This window comes from Schistocerca nitens, chromosome 2 (genome assembly GCF_023898315.1).
Source record: "Schistocerca nitens isolate TAMUIC-IGC-003100 chromosome 2, iqSchNite1.1, whole genome shotgun sequence".
NCBI lineage: Eukaryota > Metazoa > Arthropoda > Insecta > Orthoptera > Acrididae > Schistocerca > Schistocerca nitens.
Genome location: NC_064615.1, coordinates 316,570,441 through 316,587,558, shown reverse-complemented (window position 1 = coordinate 316,587,558; position 17,118 = coordinate 316,570,441). Strand labels below are relative to the sequence as shown.

Here is a 17,118-nt window from a genome sequence, read left to right as displayed (position 1 = left end):
GGGGGGGGGGGGGGGTGCCCCAGGGATCAGTGTTGGGGCCGCTCCTGTTCCTTATTTATATAAATGATATGCCCTCTAGTATTATGGGTAACTCTAAAATATTTCTGTTTGTTGATGACACTAGCTTGGTAGTAAAGGATGTTGTGTGCAACATTGACTTGGTTTCAAATAGTGCAGTACATTACCTCAGTTCATGGCTTGTACAAAATAAACTAATGCTAAATCACAGTAAGACACAGTTTTTACAGTTTCTAACACAATTCAACAAAACCTGACGTTTTAATCTCACAGAACAGGCATATGATTAGTGAAACTGAACAGTTCAAATTTCTAAGTGTTCAGATAGATAGTAAGCTGTTGTGGAAAGCCCACGTTCAGAATCTTGTTCAAAGACTTAATACTGCCATTTTTACTATTCGAAGGGTATCAAAAGTGAGTGATACTTTGACACGTAAATTAGTCTACTTTGCTTATTTTCATTCACTTATGTCGTATGGTATTATGTTTTGGGGCAATTCATCCCATTCTAGAAGGATATTTTTGGCTCAAAAATGGGCGGTTCGGGCAATAAGTGATGTGAGTTCACGAACCTCTTGTCGACCTCTGTTCTCGAGTCTGGGTATTTTGACATTGGCCTCTCAAAATGTATATTCCTTATTGTCGTTTCTTGTTACCAAGATTAGTTTCTTCCCAAGAATAAGCAGCTTTCACTCGGTTAATACTCGGCAGAAATCAAACCTCCATTTGGATCGGACTGTATACTGCTGCATCCATTTTCAATAAGCTCCCACTCAAATTAAAAAATCTTAGCAGTAATCCACGCGCTTTCAAATCGAAACCGAAGAGTTTCCTCATGGGTCACTTCTTCTATTCTGTCGAGGAGTTCCTTGAAAAATTAAGCCGATTCTTGTTGTACTGTTGATTGCGGTGACTTAAACATACAGCTTGACTTTTTCGGGTTCATAAACATTTTGTTTTCATCTTTTACGTTTTAATTTCATGTACTGACAAGTTCCATGACCTTGGAGATTTGCTCCTCAATTTGGTCCTATGGAACTTGACGTGTAAATAAAATAAAATAATTAATAAATTCTTTTAATTTATTCTTCATGTGATGCCACAATGATCTTTCACTTCTCTGACAAGTGTTCTTTCTGTTTCACAATTGTTTGCAGCCTCTGCTTCACAAATCACCATTAACTTAAAATTAGATTTGATTTTTCTGCGAGAACCAGTTGGGAACTGAACACTGAGATCCATGCTTCTCAATTGAGTCATGGCTGTAATTTGCATCTACAATTTACAACGCAGACAATACAAGCATACTGAATGAAAACAACAGTGTTCGCTGCTTCCTACAGGTAAATCATCAGAAACTGTCCAACTTTGACACTAGCTAACCTTGAAAGTCAATAGCACTGCAGAACAGTTGGCAGCATTAATGGCCCCACATGTGACTAATAGAAATCTTGACATATTGGAAATAAGCCAAATATTTTCGACAAGTAAGAGAATAAACATTGTTGCTGCCGCCTGTGAGCTGTGCCACTAGGTTCCTCACCAAGCACAATTAGTGAAGTCATAGTTTTCCTTTCTACAATATTGTTTGCAAATAAATCTTGAGACAGTAACTTCAGTTGTGGGGCTATATATTGTACTTAGTTGCTGTGTTAACACAAAGTATTTCAAGTCATCCTCTGCAACTACAAGAAAACGCCTATTTTGTCACCAAACATTTCTTTTTATTCAAATAAAACATTATCAGTGATCTGCAATGAAACAATTTTGCTTGCTTTTTAGAACAAAAAATAGTTTGTTATAAAATATACTGATTTCACATAAGGTAGTTTAAGTCTGATTTTCACTCATGCCAGGAAACATCGTCTGGGTGCACATTTATGAGGCACTGGTTTGTTTGGCACAGTTGATTCCAACTTACCTAATCTCCCCCCCCCCCCCCCCCCCAAATTTCTTTGTGGTGCTGCACTGGTTTTTTTTACTTCACGAAATACACATTTTTTCAAAGCAATGTGGGGTTAGGCCGGATGATATCACGTGTCCTGTGATTTTCTGCTAAAGAGGAGGAGCAGGAGGACTGAATTGAGCCAGACAGCTACCAACTTGTTTCATTTTTTACAAAGCCAACACATGCCATACTTGTTAGCTGACACATCACACCTCTGAACTTAGTTCTTTCAATCTGTGCTCGGAAAACCATATTTAGATTGCTTGTTGCTGCCGCCAGTGTGCCACAGCAAAATGTTTTCACATAGTTGTGTACATAAGTAATTCACCATCTGGCACTGTTGGCAGCTCATTTAAATGACATTGACTACTGCAGGCGAAACCACATTCTGGTGCTCTCATAGGAATCTTCGCTTAGGTGCAGCCGACATCCACATGACTAATGTTAAGTAGTTTTAATCAGAGCGCACTGCAAAATATTTCATAGATGACCTGTTTTCCTTTTCTTTCTTCTTCTCCTCCTCCTCCTCCCGCCCCTCCTATTTAGCAGACAGTACCCACTCATCATATTGGACACAAACTCTAAGAACTTCAATATCAAAATTACAAATGAATTTTACAAAACAGTAGTTGACTAGGGGCAAATTTAAGAGAACACTAAGCGTCACTGAAGACTAACTTCTTTCACACTGGAGATCAAAGGACAGAAGAATAATTTTAGAGGAAAGAAAGGCATTTACCTGAGAAACAGATGACTTCCGTAAATCACCAGAACATACAAGGACAGCTCAAACAAATGACAGTATTAGTAAGTTTACACAAAAGAGAGAGAGAGAGAGAGAGAGAGAGAGAGAGAGAGAGAGAGAGAGAGAGAGAGAAACTACTACATGAATAAATATACTGAATAAAGCTGATGCCAATGTTTCTGTTTACCACAGATTTCGTCCAGAACACAGCTACACTATATGAATTCGAGGGGGTGGGGAAATTACGTTTAACATTTACAAATCCACCTTCCCTTTCCTTTTTTTCAATTGGCCTTTTAAAATCATGAACCAGAACATACTGTCCCAAGGGTTAGGCAGTGGCAACCTGGTGGCACTACCCATACACTTTGGTGTACAGGAAACATAAAAACCAGTATTGTGTGCATTCAAGCTTCAGTAATTTATTAGTTTTGAAAGGTTTCTAGGAATACTTATGGAACTATTGTAGTGAATAATATTATGAGAAAGACCAGCTGCTACTCACCATAAAGATGACATGCTGAGATTCAGACGCATACAACAAAGAGACTTTACATATTCAGCTTTCGGCCAATGTCTTTTTCAGAAAGGAACACACACACACACACACACACACACACACACACACACACACACACCACAGTTACATCCTGGACAGAGATAGTGGCTGTGTGCATGGTGTGTGTTTTTTCCTTTTTGAAGAATGCTTTGGCTGAAAGTTCAGCATTTAAAACATCTTTCTGTTGCACCTGTTCCCAACTCAGTATAATGAATAATCTTAAGAAGAAATAGGTTGTTCAAACATACCTCCATTGTATGTTGTTTTTTGACTTCTTTTCCAGAATTCCAATGCCTTCAAGCACATTAGTGATGTCATATATCCTCCTCTTCTGGACATCCAAAGATTCTGATGCTTTATTGAGATCAACAACACCATTTGGTGAAGACTGGAGTAAATTTAAGAATTTTTTTGTCAGTAGGCCAAGGGATGTATCATATCGTGTTCGTTCTACATTTTTCCCTGAAAGAGTAGAGATTGCAGTTCTTTCATTTTTAAAGCATCTGATCAATGACACTTGGTACGCCAGCATTTACATCATCGAACCAAACTACACAGTAAATTAAAAACTTTCAAGTATTAATAAAATACAAAACAGACTTAAAACAAGAAAATAAATTTATGATGCTGGATGGAGAAGCAGAAATACAAGACAAATTATGGCAGTGAGGCTGCTGTGGCAGAAGATGTTGAATGCTCAGCTGAAGGTTTTAGATATCTGAGAGGTTATATACTACATTCGTGCTACTGAATATGGAAGCGCACTGGGACATTATCTTTTAAACAATGTTCACAAACACTGTGCAATTAATATTCTTGAGCTCTCTTCTCCCTAGTTCTGAATTTGTAAAAGTCAAAAGTTGGAACAACTCGTGCTACTATAGTTCAATTCTTTAATCTTGGCGGTTCGCGCATTCCGGCCCAGACGCGGGAGATTGCTGCGTTGCCAGTTGCACACGACGCATGCGCCAGGAGAAGCAGCGCCATAGTATAGCATAGTTCACAAACTCACGTTTAGGGGGGGGAGCGCGCAGTTCATGAAGTAAAGCCACCACGGCCGCATTAACCCTTTCACTGCTACAGAGACGTGCTCCCCGCATTCCGCGCGATTCTGTCACTGCACTGCTCGCCTGTACTGACACATGGTGTTCTGACTGCTTTGACACTCTTATCATTCGATTCCACAAAAACTATTTGGCCCAAAAATTATATTTTTACACATCATCTTGACTGATACCTTCCCCCCATAAATGACTTAGTTTTGTTTCGATGTTCAACACAGTTATTATGCAGCATTCAATATTGTAAACTATTGCACGAAATTTTGAAGAGTTTGCAGAGGTAAAAGTCAATAGAGTATGCTTTCCGTATGGTCGATTTTAGTTGCCACAATGTTGAGAATGAAATGTGGACAATATACCTAAATTTCATATAAAATTTATTGTATAACAATATCTCATTTAATTTAAGTACCACACAGGTGTCGTATGTAATATTGAGAAATATTCCGTCTTTCGCGACTGTAACAAAAGTTTTATTTACACCAGGCACGTTTGGCTTTAAAATAAAGCACTTCAATCAATCAAAAGGAAGTAGACAAAATACATTAAACAAAACTGTGGACTTACAAAACCATTAGGACTTGAATATACTGTCTATCAGTGAAGTGCTCTGAGCTATGTCAAATATAATTTTTGTGTGTGGCACACACAAACAGCATTTATTTGCTAAAACACTGATTAGCCGACACAAACATTGAATATTGTGTTACCGCAGCACAAAACTACGAAAGGTGACTTGGCAATGAAGGAGACAAAATACTGTCCACTGAAGATGCTTCAAAAGAGAGAAACGCATCTGGTCTAAATAAGTCGCTTAATACAGTTGCAGAAGAGGAATATATTTCAATGCCATTGGTAAAACTGCGACTGTGGAACAAAAACAAGTCATCACCTTTCACTTACTAACCCAACGCCTTAACCGTTACGCTAGCGCAACTCTTCTTACAATGTAACTCCAAGAGGGGACTAACAGGTCACGCAAAATACTGACAAACACTGTTGGTATGACTATGAATTACTCACACTTCGTCGAAGTACAATAGGAAATAAACAATTACCACTGTTCTTTATTGCGAAAAAGTGGTTCGTGAGATTGATACAAACACCTTTCCTTGCTATCGCCTGAATTAGGAGTCTTATTGCTTGTTTGGTTTAATTAATTAATAGAATATGAAGCAATTGGTATAAAGAATGCTTTTTCCAAACTTTCTATAAAAGAAAGTCTGCTATCAAGACATTGCTTTTGTTCTATTACGAGGGTCGGTCAAAAAGTAATGCCTCCCATTTTTTTTCTACTTAAAGAAATTAAGTTAAGTGAAAAATTTGAATTTGGCGCCATTCCTCAAACCTTCTTCTGCAATCCACTGCAGTAGTAACTTTCTGTGTCAACAGGTGGCAGCACAGCAGAAGTTTGTAAGATGGCCGACATCGATGTTCGTTTGAGACAGCGTTGTGTGATTGAATTCTTGAATGCAGAAGGTGAAACGCCCATACGCATTCATGAAAGACTGAAGAAGGTGTATGGTGTTGTGACAGTGGATGTCAGCACTGTTAGACGATGGGTTCGTCGTTGTAAGGAAGCTGAAGGGCAAACACCGTTGACTGACGAAAAGCGGAGCGGCAGGCCGGTGAGTGCAGTGACTCCACACAACATTCAGCACGTTGATGACATCATTCGTGGTGACCGTCGGGTGACTGCAGATGAAGTGTGTCGCATTATTTCTCTTAGTAAAGGCAGTGTGATCACGATTATTAAACAATTGGGTACTCAAAAGTTTGTGCACGGTGGGTTCCAAGAATGTTAACCGATCAGAATAAAGAGGCAAGGAAAACAATAGCCTCCCAACACTTGCAGCGCTTCCGTTTGGAGGGAGATGAGTTCCTGAAAAAAATTGTGACCGGGGACGAAACATGGGTGCATTTTTTTGAACCCGAATCAAAGAGGCAGTCAATGGAGTGGCGTCACACAAGCTCGCCGAGGAAGAAAAAATTCAAAACTGTGCGATCGGCAGGGAAAGTTATGGCAACAGTTTTCTGGGATACAGAGGGTGTGATTCTGGTTGATTTTTTGGAGCAGGGATGCACAATAAATTCTGTTCAATACGTCACAACCCTCAAAAAACTTAAAGCACGTCTTCAGCGAGTTCGCCCAACAAAATCAATGGCAGATGTTCTTCTTTTGCATGACAATGCAAGACCACACACCAGTCGTCACACCTCTGACGAGATTGTCAAAATTGGATGGGAAGTTTTGCCTCATCCCCCATACAGCCCTGACCTGGCACCATCAGACTTCCATCTGTTCGGGCCACTAAAAGAAGCTCATCGTGGGATTCATTTTGAAGATGAGGAGGCCGTCAAAACATCCGTGCGTCAATGGCTTAGGAAGCAGAGCTGTGATTTTTACCGTGCTGGGATACATGCCCTTGTTCAAAGATGGACCAAAACTGTAGAGATGGGCGGAGATTACATTGAAAAATGACAAAATGATCCTCAATGTTGTGGTTTTCAACCTATGTAATTGCATTTAAATTTCCTGACAATTAAACGTAGAAAAAAAAAAATAGGAGGCATTACTTTTTGACTGACCCTCGTACTTTATTTATGAATGAATGTTTCTAAAACTGAAGACACTCGTCCGTGCTCTGCTCTGCAGTCGAGATCTGGCAACATCGTTCTCTGTTCATTGGCTGACTGTTTTGTGACGTCAGATGCGCAGAACGAGCCTAAACTCGGCCGCCAACATAAATGACGCGCACTTTAGCTATTTGTCACCTAACACTGTTTGTAGAAGTAACTATACTGTATACAGTGAGGTTTGTAGCTGTATAATTGAATAAAACGTTTGGCTGAGCAAAAATAGTTCAGTATTAGTCTGAACAGAAAGACAGTTGACAACAACAAGCAAGCTATGGTAGAGCATCTTCCGACTAATATACATGAACTACTTTCAATTGTTACAGATGTAGGACCTTTTTTGAAAAGAGTACAAACTACATGGGAACTGCTGGTAATTTGTTTGCTAAAATAAATGAAACAATTTAGAAAGGCATTCACATCGGTTTGCAGAGAGACTTTATCAAGTGGTGTATGGTATAAAGTTTTTCCGAGAGAGTAACAATTTCTGAAGTGGTCATTTTTCGGGAACTAATAGGAAGCCCAAACATTCTAAATACAATCTTAATAGTCACACACTTTTGGCACTTCTTTTGGAATATGTCTCTCAACTTTGTTAAACTTTTTATTTTCACATCTAAATTTTCGGATGAATTAGCGAACTAGAAAACCAGACAAAACATTTTAGCAGAAGAAACTGGAAAACTATAACACAGAATATTTTTATTTATTTATTTTCAAAAGCACAAACTACCAACATGTCAATGAAACATAAAACTTGCATATGTGCTTAAAAAGGAATTTTCCCACAACTTTTTTAAGTCCTCTGAAAAGTATAAAATACAATTTCACTGTAGTCGTAAAATATGTATAACACTTATTACAGCATCATCCAAATGCATACGTAACTCCCATCCAAATGTGCCTTACAGTTTGACTCTTAGCTCCTATCAACCACTACCATTAGTGTCACTGCAAAGTGGAAGATTCAGTTTGATTTCCCTCTTACTAAGTTATATTCTTCATTATGTACCTTTTGGTATTGGACTTCCATATGAGCAAGAACTTGAGCTGGATGCTGTCCTCAAACGAGTTTTGGAGCGAGGAGTCTTGAAACCAGCATCACTTGCTGGTGATGTTTCCAGATTTAAGCGCCGTTTAACATTCTGAAAATAAGATAATCCATCATAATGACCTAGGTAAACAAATACATAACAAAGAAGTAAAAATTCACAATTACTTACGTATCATTTTTCTGGATCAAAACCCTAGCCTTGAAAAGAAAGAAAAATAGTACATTAGGTCCTGTGGGACCATCAGAGCCAAACTACTCAGTCAAGGTATAAGTTATTACATGTTCCTTATCAAAAGCAATGCAGAAAGAAAGGACTTGCGATATTAAGGCCATTAAGAAACAGTTTATGGCGAAAGAAATTAACAACTGTAACACACACCTACACAGAATAAATAATGCGTGCAACAAGAAAGCCTTCAGCACATACCTGAAAATACAGGGCTCGTCAGAAATATATAACACTTTTGCTGGAAGCTTACCAAAAATGGAACTATCAGAGGAGTTCACACCATAGTGCACAGTGGACAAGTGCCTAGTTCCCAATAGTGAAAACCAAAAATCGTTTTGAGTTTCGCAACATTGTTGCTGTCCTTACTCCGAAGACTGATTTGATGCAACTATATGCATTAGTCTATCCTCACATTCACTATCTCTGTGTAAATACTACAACCTGCTTGTACTTTAACCTGCTTTATGCATTCAATCCTTCGTCTCCATCTGCTGTATTTACCTGCCATTATCAAACTAACAATTCCTTCATGCTGCAGGAATATTCCTATTAACAGATACCTATTTTTAGTCAATCTATGCTGTAATTTTTTTCCTCACAGCTGATTTACTACCTCCTCATTAGATACCACATCTACTTATATAATCAGCAGCTTTCTTCTGTAGCACAACATTGAAAAGCTTCTCTTCTTGTCTGGACTGTTTATCATCCATGTTCCACTTCCATACAAGGTTACACTCCAGACAAATGTTCAGTTTTTCTTCAAATGAGGAGAGAATTACAGATGGGGACGTCTTTATCAACATTAGTTTTCTATTGTCATATATTGCTATAAACAAACTTCCATTTTCTTGTGCAGGAAGAAAAGAGCACATGAGTTGCAGTGAGACAAAGAAAACAATACATAGTAGCACACAATTTTGTTATCAGCAATCATTTTTGTAAACAAAATTGGGAGCAATTCCACTTTTTTGAAAAAATCCCCAGAATTAGTAAGGGACACTCCTAAAAGGAAAGAACAATTTGAGGAGAGCATCAATTCAAGATTTTAACATAAAACTTGGCTATTTTTTCCACAATTTTCTTTCTTCCAAAACCACTAGCCCAGAAAATTACACAGGAGTTGCTGGAAAGTAAGGGGGAGGCACTAGTGGAATTGAAGCTGGGAAAGAGGATCATGAGTAATGTTTGGGAAGCACGATTATAGCAGAATTAATGGTGAGAAAGGTTATAATAAAAACTGAATTTAGTTGGCGAAGTGGCCAGTAGCCGTACGTTACTACAACACAAATTAAATTACCTTTTTTCCACTCACTTTCATTCAAACTGTGGCCAATGAGGTGAAATAAGTAACACTTCTGGCTTACATACGTTATAAGAAAAACAATTTTACCAGCAAAATTGTGTGTAATATTGATTCCCACAGCCTTTTCAAATTGAGCAAGCTGAATAATGCTTAACTTCCTTCAACTACTACTGAATAACTGAATCAAATTGACGGGGTGCAAGCATTGGAAAATAGAGGCAAAGGTTTGCATTTTGATTTCGAAACAAATTTAAACTGTAAACAGCTCCACCCAAATCTTAAATTATCTGGGTCCCATATGTTCACATGTTCTTTAATATGGTTATCACCTCAGAAAATGGGTATACTAGCAGCACAATTTGGAGGATGGAAAAGACTGCTATACAACTCTTATTAGTAAGATCAAACATTATGTCGAAACAAGCAATTTATCACCAATCTCTTAGTAACTGAAGTGCCTCCCCCTCTCCAACCCCCCCCCCCTCCACACAGACAGACAGAGAGAGAGAGAGAGAGAGAGAGAGAGAGAGAGAGAGAGAGAACCACGACAATAGCTAAATCATCAGCTTCCTGTTTACTGCACACAAACTCCCTTCAAAATGATGAATGTTTTAAACAAACCTGCATACTAGTGTCTATTCAGACTCAAACTCACCTCACTCCTTGGTGGTGGAACTGCAGGGCACCTTATTATCTGGTTCTGTGGTGTCTGACCATATTCATGATCAAGCAGATGATATGAAGTTGGTGTAACAACTGTCACCTCTTCTGCAGTTGTGATATCAACATAATGCTGCTCACCTGTGTATTGGAAGCAAAGTTATAATGTATAAAAAATAAACAGCACATTAATTAGGAACATGCAAAGTTAGCAAGTAGTAGAGCCCCTCCCCCCAATTTCCCCACACACACCAGGACCCACACAAAACCACTACCATCACTCGAAAATAAATAATTTTCAGAGATGAGTGTTGTTCAGAGCTTATCATACCCAGTTTCGCTTCTGGTGTGCTGATATTTCGGGTCCCATTATTAGTCAATGCAGCAGGCCTTCTCCCACGAGGCATGCCGCTAGTGGCACACTATCCTGAAAATTCCAGAACAATTTTTATCAATAACTGAAACTACTGATTTGAGAAGCAAGGTGGCAAGGGACAAAACATATGATACATGAACAATCATTTTAAGTTATAAAACTAGAGCTGACAGACACTTTTCCATGTAACGAACAATGACCTTTGGTTTCTATTGACACATTACCACTATAAGAACGTAAGTCATTAATGATGGTTGAAACTTCAGCCTCTAAGTAGACAGTACCAAGGGTGCAGAAGTAAAAGTACAACACTGAATGAAAATTTAGTAACACAATACAGCCTCTTGGCAAATATATTAATAGCAAGACATTAAAATTGGGAACTTTTTGTGATTATACACCAGTAGACCAAATTCCTATCTTGGCTGTTGGCAATATGATCTTTGTCGGGAAGCCACCAAATTTTATCAACAGCACAGCACATACATAATCATGCACGTAATACAAGTATAATATAACTTTGCATTTCAAGTGTGAGCTGGTCACAGCAACTGTAACAGATTCCACCTATTGTGGCATTCTCACACCCTCCACGTAAGAGTGCCAAGTGGCACTGTACATATACATACCAGAGGGGGTGATAATATTCCTCTCGGGTGTGCAGCTGGATCATAATGTCTTCATGACAATATTTCCGTGGTCCAACTGGCCGCAATCTTCAGGTGAGAGTGCTGGTGCATGATCTCGCCGGAACTGACTTCCCAGTGCATTCCTATATAGGCCGCAGAAGGCCCACAATACGTGCGTGAGAAGGTGCCGTTAACTGCCCTCTAGCACAAATAAACATACCGCACCGCCAGAGGTGGAAACAGACGAAATCAAGATATCGCTATCAAAAATTTAAAAATTTTATTCCGACAATCGAAACACAGACCGTTGTTTTTTAATGTCTGATAACACCGGGTCCCAAGTCTTACTTAAAAGATAACCCTTGTCTCATTAATAAGATTATGAGATAAACGAATCTATGGATTCTTTTAAAACACAGTCCCAATAGCGAGATGCAGGGGCAACCATTTCTGTCTCGTCATACAGCATTCTGTGTCCCTCGGTGAGACAGTGTTCCGCCACTGCAGATTTCTCAGGTTGGAGCAACCGTGTGTGCCGCTGGTGCTCAACACATCGGGTCCTGAATGGTCCGGATTGTCTGACCAATATAAGCCTTCCCACAGTGGCAAGGGATCTTTTACATACCTCAAACCCAAGTCATCCTTAACAGAGCCAAGAAGCGCTCTAATCTTGGCTGGCGGACGAAAAATATTTTTGATATGATATCTTTTCAGAATTATTCCTATCTTCGAGGAAATGCTCCCAGCAAAAGGCAGAAAAGCCACCGATTTGCAGGTATCTTCTGGTGGTTCAGGCAAAGGCCCAAACTGGAAAGCATGACAGATCTGTTTATCGGTATAGCCATTCTGCTTGAACACAACCTTAAGATGGTCCAGTTCTTGTGTCAAGCTTTCTCCATCTGAAATGGCAAAAGCTCTTCTCGCCAACGTCCACAGGACCCCCGTAGCTGGAACGATGGATGACAGCTAGAAGCATGCAGGTAACGGTCCGTGTGCGTAGGCTTTCAATAAACACTGTGTCCCATCATCCTTTCTGTACACCAGAACATCCAGAAATGGAAGCTTTCCATCAATTTCCACCTCCATGGTAAACTTGATGCTAGGATGCAGGGAATTAAAATTATTTAGGAGGCGGTCAAGAGCTTCTCTCCCATGAGGTCACACCATAAACGCATTGTCAACGTACCTCCATAACAGGTTGGGTTTAAGGACGCCGTCTTCAGTGCCATGTCCTCAAAATCTTCCATAAAAAGATTGGCAACTATTGGGGACAATGGGCACCACATAGCCACTCCGTCCGTCTGTTCAAAATATTTGTCATTGAATAAAAAGTACGTATTTAGCATCTGTTCATATCAAAAGTATTTTTCATCCGCCAGCCAAGATTAGAGCGCTTCTTGGCTCTTTTAAGGATGACTTGGGTTTGAGGATGCCTGGTGTGAACAAGATCCCTTGCTACTGTGGGAAGGCTTATATTGGTCAGACAATCCTGACCATTCAGGACCCGATGTGTTGAGCACCAGCGGCACACACGGTTGCTCCAACCTGAGAAATCTGCAGTGGTGAAGCACTGTCTCACCGAGGGACACACAATGCTGTATGACGAGACACAAATGGTTGCCCCTGCATCTCGCTATTGGGACTGTGTTTTAAAAGAATCCATAGATTCGTTTATCTCATAATCTTATTAATAGAGACAAGGGTTATCTTCCGCTTGCGCAGGGACGTCAGTTCCAGCGAGTTCGTGCACCAGCACTCTCACCTTAAGATGGCGGCCAGTTGGACCGCAGAAATATTGTGTCACGAAGATGTTATGATCCGGCTGCACACCCGAGAGGAATATCATCAATTATTACACCGGGAAAGCCTTCGTAGCCACATACCTGACGGGTATTTAACAATCACTTAATTTGACAAGTAAAAAGCCGGTCCACATACAAAATTTTTCAATCATTATTGGCCAATGTGAGAATCTAGATTCTTCTGTAAGCTATGTGTAGGGTGCTCTGCAGCAATTTTCAGACATAAATGTAACCTTTGCTATAATTTGGGTTTCTATTTTTTAATACTTTGTGTGATATCTCACCCATTATATGGATAAAATTTCCTTTATCTCCAACAAATCACAAATTAAAAGTCATCTGGAGTTCACCACAGCGAATTGTGTAAATCTCTGGATAATGAGGAATATCAATACTTCTTGTAAGCTTTGACCAGTGATGTAGGAAAAGTGCGACAAACATTGTAAACAATGTGGTGACTATTATGTGACATTGGGGGCAATTTTTTCGAACTAAGTGACTATGTTACAGATCACGCTTATTTGCTTTTCCAACCCACAACCAAACCTGTCGTCCTCCAACCTAAACTAGAACTCAGGCTAAGCTATAGATCAATTTGTCATGACAACCAAGTTTTGTTCTTCCACATTTGTTGGCTTTGTCAACTAACAACCAAACTGTGGAAATACAAACCAAAAGGTGGTGCCACAACAGTCACTAACATTATGTCACTGTTATGTCACTGATACAAGTCAACAACTGGTATCAAATATTCTTCGTGAACAGGGCTTAATTTTGACTGCAAGAGCATTCAGGCACTTCCCAGAGACTTTTTAACATAACAGAACACGTTGATACCAAAGATTTAAAATATCATGCACTAAATTATGGCATAACTATAATTTGCCACTGCACTGGCACCAGTGAACTTTATGATGTGTGACTGACATGATGCAATGGGCAGTAGCTTCTTCCACCAAGTACAAAATCTAATCTGGAACAAGGAATTCCCTCAAAGAATCAAACAGACCATGTATAAAATTTATCTCCTGCCAATCATGATGTATAGTCTAGAGGTGTGTTTCATAAATAAGAGAGAAGAGAGTCAAATACAAGCATGTGAAATGAAGTTCCTTAGGTCAGCTCTACAAAAAACTAGGAGAGACTGCCAGGAATGATTATGTAAGGAGAGACCTGCAGGTGACAGATGCTCTCGTACCATGGGAAATTAAATTTTAAGTGATAAAACAAAAAGTTAAGCACAAATTTTTTTGCTGTTTTGTAAACTTACATTACAGTAAAATAATACGATTAATAATTTAACTTAAAACACAAATAACTGCTTGAGAAAGACTTAGGCAATACCAAATCAATGTTTAACAGAAATTTTGATTCCTGCAGGTGTGATGAGGCTGTCAATTAACTATCCTGTTTTCATGTCTGAGAATTATTATCCCACACTACACTGCAATTTCAAAAAATTAAGTGCAAAATAAAAATTTTAAATTGCAAGCCAGATAAGGTCTAGCAAAACTTATGTTTTGATGGATGGAGCCTCATGTTAAGGCTCAAATTTAGAGAAACATGGGTTAGTATGTAAATTTGTGTGTCAGTCTACAACTGCAAAAAGACATCTGAACTATGTCATTACTGTTACTGTAAAGTAGGCTGTCCACAAAAGTACATCTTTTAAAACTCTGACAATAATGCCAAGCATTTTCAGAAAACAGCTCGTGTACACACACACACACACACACACACACACACACACACACACACACACACACACACAGAGAGAGAGAGAGAGAGAGAGAGAGAGAGAGAGAGAGATTAAAAGGAAGTAACAATGCAACAAGTAATGTGTAACAAGATCTGACCTGCAATTTTTATGCCAAAAACTCCTCACAAGCTCACACTGGAGCCTGTGTTGCAATAATTATAGTCATCACATATCTTCGTTTTCTAACAAATTATTCAAGTTTTATAAACAAATTCTGCATAGTTAATGTTCCTAAAAACAAGCTTCCATTACAATATGCTACCCAATTTTGTTGCTGCACGTTGGAAGATATTTAAGGTATACGTAAAAAAGACATACTTTCCAAGTTACAAGTATCACAGATGAATGCAAAATATAACCATAAACAAGTACACTGAACTATTGCAAGAACAGAAATCTATATGCAACAAAATCGAACACGTGTGACGCACTGAAGTGCCTGCATAGACTTTCAAGACAAGAATAGCAGTTCAAATTATTCCCAAATAATTGCACACGTCTGTATATAACAACTCTCCACTCAAGAAACTGTGGCACGCGTTTTACTTCACGTCAATATTTTAACATCTAATACGACTGCTTTTGCCCAGAAACATTCAACACGACACGTGGTTCAGTAATTAGCATCTTACAAATATCGTTATTTCTTTCTTTCCACTCGACGCTGATCGTTATTCCAAAATCTAGCATGAAACTAAACGTGTTATCCGAATATCTATCACGAAGCTAGACGATGCATCATACTGTCTTAACATTTCACGTTACTTCGTTTCTCGTGCTATATGAACTACCCACACTATTGAATGTTAACGGTTAACATTTTCAATTTTCGCATCACACACAGGACGCTTCTTTGCTTGAGAAAGGCCGATCATGTTACCAAACTCAAACTTACGAGTTCACTTACGACCCACACTACTTTACCAAAAACTGTAACTCGTTATACTTACTATTAATGAAAAGCAAAAACATCCAGCCACGGCATGAAGTATAACTGCAACTCTTCACTAAAATTTTAAAATGTTACATGATCACAAAAAAAGGATGCAATGATGCCGAGCATTTGAAGGTGTAGTCTTTTGTTTTGTGATTGGCTTGGTTAGCCGCAGTCACCGTGCCATAATTACAAATTTACGTTCATTTACTTTCCTCAATACACTCGATTTAATGCCCACACTAAAACCAACTCAAAAATCATACACGGCACGTGCTTATTAACAAGTAATACCATCAACAGGCTCCAAATTTCCACATATTTCAACCACACAACCTCCCTCACATCCAGCCATCTGCTGCAAACAGCCAGTAGCAACAATGAATGTGGCGCGAACTTGTATTTCCCGCAAATAACGTACATTCGGTCTCGGCCCTGGAATCGGGGCCCAGAACGTAGGTACGATTCACTGTATTAACTTCAGAATCACACCGTTTTGGAGCTCGGAATATCGCATAGACAATATACGTTAAATATTAAGTCACATTTTCTAATTTATAAAGACCGAGTACTCAGTAGTAGCACATCTAACACAAAAATTGGTCGTTATGCTCGGTCAAAGTTTTGAAAAGTTGCTCGCCAGGTGACAGCAGCGGAGCAACATGGCGGAACTTTACATGTGGTAGCAGATGATTTAGTCTGATGTTTAAAGCTGCTTTGTGTGTCGTATAATATAAATCAGAATTATTTGCTCGATAAAGAATTAGTATTATTGCATTAATTAATTAAATCCAAGGTGTCAAGTTGAGAAACGATTGAGAACGGGAAGAGAGTGCATAGTAAACAATTATGAATACGGATTTCAGTGCCAGATTGTGAACCATTAGAGGAAATAGAATTTAAAGTGTATGAGGGTCAACCGCCAGTTCTTCATTATTATATATACAACGGTGCAATATGTGTAATTTCTCGTCAGTATTTTTACCGATTTCTCCATTAAGTATGCCCACGCACCGTACTTCTGGCTCTGACTGAAATTCGGGTGCAAAGGACAGTTTTGTTCATGCTGTAAATATAGTTATTTTTACATACGTATGTAATTATTGAGGCTTACGTGACAATTTCAACGTTGTCACTACTTGCAAATGATGAACGAAGAGTCAATTTTGTCTCAGAATGGCGCCTACGATCAGTTGTGCTGTGTAAAAATTGCACATGTATACATTCGGAAAATTTCTTTAGAAACGATTGAAATGCGATCATTGTTGCAAAGAGCAAAATTTACTGTTGCAACTGCATGCCTTGTTTCATAAGGTAAGCATAGACCAAAGCTCTTATTAGGTCTGCATGAGATTGTCACAAGCCCTGCAATATATAATGGTAAATATCTCAACACTACCA

The 17,118-nt window shown here is 38.9% G+C and overlaps 1 protein-coding gene across 2 annotated transcripts in view; it reads right to left on the bottom strand.

The window, feature by feature from the left end:
* The window catches only part of LOC126236090 (transcription factor E2F6-like), a 59,780-nt gene extending 43,610 nt beyond the window's left edge, over positions 1–16,170 (bottom strand). Inside the window, exons 1-5 of one of the 2 annotated variants that reach the window (XM_049945157.1) lie at positions 15,734–16,170; positions 10,549–10,644; positions 10,213–10,358; positions 7,981–8,113; positions 3,519–3,732 (exon numbers count right to left, since the gene is read on the bottom strand). In XM_049945157.1, coding sequence (XP_049801114.1) covers positions 3,519–3,732; positions 7,981–8,113; positions 10,213–10,358; positions 10,549–10,624 — 569 coding nt within the window. In that variant the 5' untranslated portion in view covers positions 10,625–10,644; positions 15,734–16,170. Of the gene's footprint in view, positions 1–3,518; positions 3,733–7,980; positions 8,114–10,212; positions 10,359–10,548; positions 10,645–14,880; positions 14,935–15,733 lie in introns of those variants that run through there. The other variant, XM_049945158.1, reaches the window with a different exon arrangement.
* Between the last annotated feature and the right edge of the window lie 948 nt (positions 16,171–17,118).